The sequence below is a fragment of the Etheostoma cragini genome, chromosome 22 (assembly GCF_013103735.1).
Source record: "Etheostoma cragini isolate CJK2018 chromosome 22, CSU_Ecrag_1.0, whole genome shotgun sequence".
Classification (NCBI taxonomy): domain Eukaryota; kingdom Metazoa; phylum Chordata; class Actinopteri; order Perciformes; family Percidae; genus Etheostoma; species Etheostoma cragini.
In genome coordinates, this window is record NC_048428.1 from 21,694,757 (window position 1) to 21,700,991 (window position 6,235).

The following is a 6,235-nucleotide window of genomic DNA, read 5'->3' on the forward strand; positions in this document are numbered from 1 at the left end:
ACACGTCTCTATACTTCAGTATCTGTTGGACACGTCTCTATACTTCAGTGTCTGTTGGACACGTCTCTATACTTCAGTGCCTGTTGGACACGTCTCTATACTTCAGTATCTGTTGGACACGTCTCTATACTTCAGTGCCTGTTGAACACGTCTCTATACTTCAGTATCTGTTGGACACGTCTCTACATTTCAGTATCTGTTGGACACGTCTCTATACTTCAGTATCTGTTGGACACATCTCTGGCTCTATACTTCAGTATCTGTTGGACACATCTCTGGCTCTATATTTCGGTATCTGTTGGACACGTCTCTGGCTCTATACTTCAGTATCTGTTGGACACGTCTCTGGCTCTATATTTCAGTGTCTGTTGGACACGTCTCTGGCTCTATATTTCAGTGTCTGTTGGACACATCTCTGGCTCTATATTTCAGTGTTTGTTGGACACGTCTGGCTCTATATTTCAGTATCTGTTGGACACATCTCTATATTTCAGTATATGTTGGAGACGTCTCTTTATTTCATTATATGTTGGACACGTCTCTATATTTCAGTATCTGTTGGACACATCTCTGGCTCTATATTTCAGTGTCTGTTGGACACGTCCCTGGCTCTATATTTCGGTGTCTGGTGGACACGTCTCTGGCTCTATATTTCAGTGTCTGTTGGACACGTCTCTGGCTCTATATTTCAGTGTCTGTTGGACACGTCTCTGGCTCTATATTTCAGTGTCTGTTGGACACGTCCCTGGCTCTATATTTCAGTGTCTGTTGGACACGTCTCTGGCTCTATATTTCAGTGTCTGTTGGACACGTCTCTGGCTCTAACGGCTGCCCCTTTAAGGGTCTTTCCTTGCAGGTGTCTCTGTGTGGGATCCTCCTAGGACTGTAGTCAAGACCACCTTTGTCGAGTCCAAGACAAGTCCAAGACCAGGACTAGTCGAGTCTAAGTCAAGACAGAGTCCAAAAAAAAATGATCTTGAGTCCGGACTCGAGTCAAAGACCGGACTCGAGTACTACAGCCCTGTATCCTCCTGTGATGAAACACCTGACCGTGTAACATCCCCTACTGGAGGCCAAAACACTGTCGCGTCTCTTTAGAAAGAAAAGACATCATTTAGCACCCAGGCTCTCTGCTCCACTCCCACATCGTTAACAGCTGTGCTGATCGCTTCATGTCCTCTAATGACACAACCCTGACACTGCTAAATGTGTTGAGCTCTGCAGTGTGAGACCCTTATTTTTATACTTTGGTCACATTTTTGTGAATGTGGCCTCCCAACAAACAAGCCTTGTCGGTGCAGTTTAACATCTTCCACGACAGGCGGCGTTCATCAGGCTGAGAAGAGCAATTCACTAAAAAATTTGTCCAGTTCGGAGTGTGCTGGGAACACAAAACGTAGTATAGGAATACAAAAATGTTCCTGCATGAGGCCCAATGTTTCTTAAATATTCTAACTAGCTGCATATTTCAAGGTGTGCACATTTTCTGTTCATCTCGACTCATCGTCATCAGCCAGGAGGTTGATTTCAGACACTGGCGAACGTCTGTGACATCACAGCAGGTTGTGATACTGCGGCTGCTCTGACGGTTAGCCGGTAAAACAGAATTTACAACCAACCGCCACAACAGCCAGTAATAACAATAACAACAAGAAAGTGCAGGGAATGTAGATGCATGGAAGTAAAGCACTGCCAGTGACTAGACGGATACAGAGAGAAAGATCTTTTTCACCTTGGCAGAAACATAAAACACCTGTGGTGAACCTGTGGAGTACCTGCCGCCATCATCGTGAAATCGGCGCTGAATGAAGGACGAGTCCTCTGTACCTTGTGGCGTTACCATGAATTTAGCTCTCACGTGTTCCGAAGACGTAGAGGGGGCAGAGAAAGACACGGGTGACGATGCACGAACGTGAGAACAGTTTGAAGGGTATCTGGGAGTGAAGAGCAGAATACGGACGAAAAGCTGGAACGCACTGGAAGCGAGTTTATTAATGAATCATCTGTTGATATGACAGTTAGCCGCTAGTTAGCATTAGTAGCATGTGTGACAACATGGTCAAAGTTGTATCTCTACATTGTGACAGGCTATAACATTAGCTACACTACAGTTGATTTGGTGTATAAATGCCTGATTGTTCTGGTCTACATTGCTTATGGCATTTTTTGATGGTATGAAAGATCCCTAGGCCTTCGCTAACCTGTGCCTCAACAAAACCAACTCAATGTACAGGGTGGTTTTTTGCCTTTAAATAGATAAACGGGTGCAGGCTGAGACAACTGATTTGAGACGCAGGTTTGTTTGACTGGTGAAATTAAGAATAAATCAATAAAAGTTCTCCATGTAAAAAGGCAAGAATTGGACGCTTCCAGTGCGTTTCTGCCATAAAAGCCTGACTGGAGAGCCTAAATACAGTAGGCGAGTAGTAGATTAAGAAACTGACCACAGTCCAAACATAAACCAGCAGAATTCAACTTGTTTTCTTTTTCTCCCCCTCTCTCCACAGATGCTTTTCTGTAATTTTCTGAGAAAGCTAAATCTGAAAATGTCCGAGCTGACGTGCGTGACGTCTCGCCACGTCGCGCTTCGATTGGCTTCGTTGAGAACAGCAGATCTATGGCCTGCAGCGTCTTTTCCTCACCTGAAGGTAAGTGCTGGTCTCCGGTTTTAAAAGCCTGCGCATCAGAAGAGTCTCCCGCGTGTAAACGCCGGATCTCCCAGCGGAAGACTTCGGTCCGTGAACAGTGCATTTGCGTTTCTATAGAAAAAAAATTAAATAAAAAACAAAAAAGAGGCTCACTGTGGAGCAGACCTCAGCTGCAGCGTCTGACGTGTTCCAGCACATACTCTGGGAAGTGCAGACTGCACACCTGCAGACCGTCCAGTTTGCAAGGCATCCTGGGATACTCGTCCTCCTTCCACTTGTTTTCGTCGGGGTCAAAGGTGAGGATGGAGTCACTGTAGTGGCCGTTGTAACACAGGCCGCCCAGCACCATGATCTGCCTGTCCAACACCGCCACGCCGTGGCCGCTGCGCCCGATGGGCATGGAGGCGAGGATGGTCCACTCGTCGCTGTCGGGGTCGTACACCTCGGTGGACGGGCAGCCCTGCGACTCGAAGGACGCCCGCAGGATCACGCACACCCCTCCGAACACGTACAGCTTCCCGTTGTGGGAGATCATCTTGTGGAAGCATCGGGCGTAGTTCATTTTGGATTTGTTTTCCCAGCAGCTGGCGTGGGTGCCGGGCAGCAGCGGGCCGCGGCCGGCGCGCGTCCTGTGTGCGTCCGATCCGCTCGAGCTCCCCCCTCCCCCGGCCTCCCGCCCGGGATCGAACATGCACACCTGTTTGGAGGTGGAGGAGGAGGTGATGCCGCCGGTGATGTACAGTTTACCGCTGAGGACCGTCCCCTCGTGGCCGTACTTGTTCACGGGATACGGGTCCACGAACTCCCAGCGGTCCTCTGTGATGTCGTAGCGCTCTGTGGAGTAGAAGGTCTCGTCTCGCGTGCGCCCCGCCACGGCGTAAATAAACTTGCCGATGACGCCCACGGCAAACTCTGACCTGCAGAAAACAAACACCATGAATATGTATCGCTAGATTAGGAAGTCATGACAAGAACGTAGCAGAGGAGTCCGCGAGCGTCTGCAGAATCACCTTGGAATTAACATAACGTAGAGATGAAACAGGAAAAATGTCTTTTTTTTTTCTCTCCTCACATGACAAAACACTACAGAAAGGCTCAGAGCATGCAACACGACAAACACCCAGAGCTCCTCTAGACTCCTCTAACCTGGGCACCGACATGTCCGCCATGCGCAGCCACGAGTTCTGTCGAGGGTCGTAGCGGTAGACTTTGGAGGAGGCGTGAAACTCCCCGTCGGGCCCCAGCTCCTCGCCGCCCAACAGGAAGGCAAAGTTGTTAACGATGGCCAGGCAGTCGGGGCGCAGCGGCACCTGAGGTCCCTCCAGCTCCCACCACACCTGAGGGGATAAAAACACGTCTTACTGAACCAGAGACACACACTGATTTCTCGGTATTTTAACGGCTCAAAGTTGTGCGACGTGAAGTGAAATAGTTGCTGCAAATAGAGACGTCCCAATGCAACTTTTCTCTTCCTGATATCTGAACTTGACTACCGCTCACCAGTGCAAAAAAAATTGATATAGATATATAACTTTTAACAGTAAAGTGAATATCTTTAAGTTTTGGACAAAACAAGACATTTGAGGACATCCTCTTGGGCCTTTTAGGAAACACCAATTCACAATTTTCTGACATTTTTTAGACCCAACAACTAATCTATTAATTGAGTAAAATACTCAACCAATTAATTGACACTGAAATAAAAATAGTTACCTAATATATAGGTATATATATATATATATAGATTATAAAATATATATTTTTTAACAGCGGTAGGCTATATTGTATTCAGTCCTGGGTCAGGTCACAAAGAACGAAAGCCGAAATACTTCATTTTTTATGTACTTTTACACTCAGTCATTACAGAAAAAGAACATAAATAAGGTACTTTTAAGTTAAAAAGAAATTCAAGGCTAAAATACGTGGTATCGGATAAGTGCATAGACACGCCTACTTGCTGATAAGAGCAGTATTTTAGGAGGTATTGGAGGCTTTTCCGATACTTGCATCGGAGTCGGATCAGTACGAACACCAAGAACAGTCACCCACGCCCTGGTAGGCAGATAAATGAGCAGACACCTTTGGCCGCTGCAGGAGGAGGATCTTGCTGTTGACCATGCTGTGACCGATCATGCCCCTGAAGACTGCGGTCTGCGGGCGGACGGAGCGGATGCGGTTGGAGCGCGTCTCCACCAGAGGCTGCTGGTTGACATCGTGGAAGTAGCTGAGCGCCTGGTCCACTTCCTGCCTCAGCTGCCGGGAGTAACGGTAAAACTCTGACGTCTTCACCTGCGACAAAGACCAGGAAACACAATTCTTTAAACATTCTGTACTGCAAAGTGTGATCCGATGTGGTATGGCGTCCAACTAATAAAAGCAGCAGTGAAGGTTATGGGAAAGAAAGACTACACTTCCCTTCAAGACCACCTTTGAAAAAACAGCTGTGTCCCAGGCTCAGAACATCCTGAAGGACCCTTCCCATGTTTTGCACTCTGAATCCAATGTTTTACCTTCAAGGAAACGCCTCAGAGCTAGCAGATCGCCATGGGGGGGGGGTCTTTTGTTCCAACTTCCACGGCGCTCCTAATTAAACAATCGTCTCGGAACAAATTAGCTTGAAGCACTTACGGCACTTTATTTAGTTATTTTTAATCATAGTCTAATTTTAGTTTAGTTTAATTCTTATTAACCGGAGCTTCATGAGATTTTGTTAAGTAGAATAGTGGCGGTTGTGCTTTGATTCGGTCATATTGTTTTCTTCTTTATGTGCTCTAGTCTAGTGCAATTACACAGAATTATCAGGTTTTATTATTCAGGTTTTATTGACAGTGGAGGGTCATTGATACGGGTGCAATGTAATGCAATGTAGGGTGGATTGCATGTTGTATGTGAGTGTTAAGTCTGTGTGTTGTTGATGTTTACAGCAGCCTCACGTAGCACTGACGCCCAAGACAAATTTCCCTCAGGGGACAATAAAGTAAAGTTGATCTTGATCTTGAAAGAAGAAAGATGCCGTCATCAGTAAGGAAAAGAAACTGCAGAACTAGAGGAGGAGGAGGGAGCGGCGCTCACCTTCTCGAAGATGTTGGCGGGGGTCATGAGGCAGAAGCGGATGGACTGCACGATGGTGTCCGTGTGCCGCCAGCGCCGCCGGTCGTGTCGCAGCCACGACTGGACGGCTTCGTACAGCTCGATCTCAGGGAAGCGACTCAGAGCGTCGCTGTTCAGGTATGCCTGTGGTTCAGAGAGGGAAAGACTGATAGTTAGTTGGTTGTCAATGTCAGATGATAGTTTGGCATTTTGCGTGTAGATTTTTAACTAAGATTTCCTGCTCAACGTGCGTCTTGGTCACAATTTATGCAACTAATTAATCTATGAAAAAACACACATTTCCACTTTCTGGAAGTTTTGTTTTTTTCTGACATTTTAGAGACCCAACTACTAATCTATTAATTGAGAAAATACTCAACAGTTTAAGTGACAATGAAATACTAGTTACATGCAGCCCTAATAAATACAGTGGGTACGGAAAGTATTCAGACCCCTTTAAATTTTTCACTCTTTGTTTCATTGCAGCCATTTTCCAA

General features: G+C 46.5%; 1 protein-coding gene across 1 annotated transcript in view; it reads right to left on the minus strand.

The window, feature by feature from the left end:
* Nucleotides 1–2,497: 2,497 nt before the first annotated feature.
* klhl15 (kelch-like family member 15) overlaps nucleotides 2,498–6,235 on the minus strand; it is an 8,709-nt gene continuing 4,971 nt past the window's right edge. Inside the window, exons 6-10 of the mRNA XM_034861702.1 lie at nucleotides 5,721–5,882; nucleotides 4,728–4,937; nucleotides 3,795–3,985; nucleotides 2,814–3,565; nucleotides 2,498–2,759 (exon numbers count right to left, since the gene is read on the minus strand). Of these exons, the coding sequence (XP_034717593.1) occupies nucleotides 2,815–3,565; nucleotides 3,795–3,985; nucleotides 4,728–4,937; nucleotides 5,721–5,882 (1,314 nt within the window). The 3' untranslated portion in view covers nucleotides 2,498–2,759; nucleotide 2,814. The remainder of the gene's footprint in view (nucleotides 2,760–2,813; nucleotides 3,566–3,794; nucleotides 3,986–4,727; nucleotides 4,938–5,720; nucleotides 5,883–6,235) is intronic.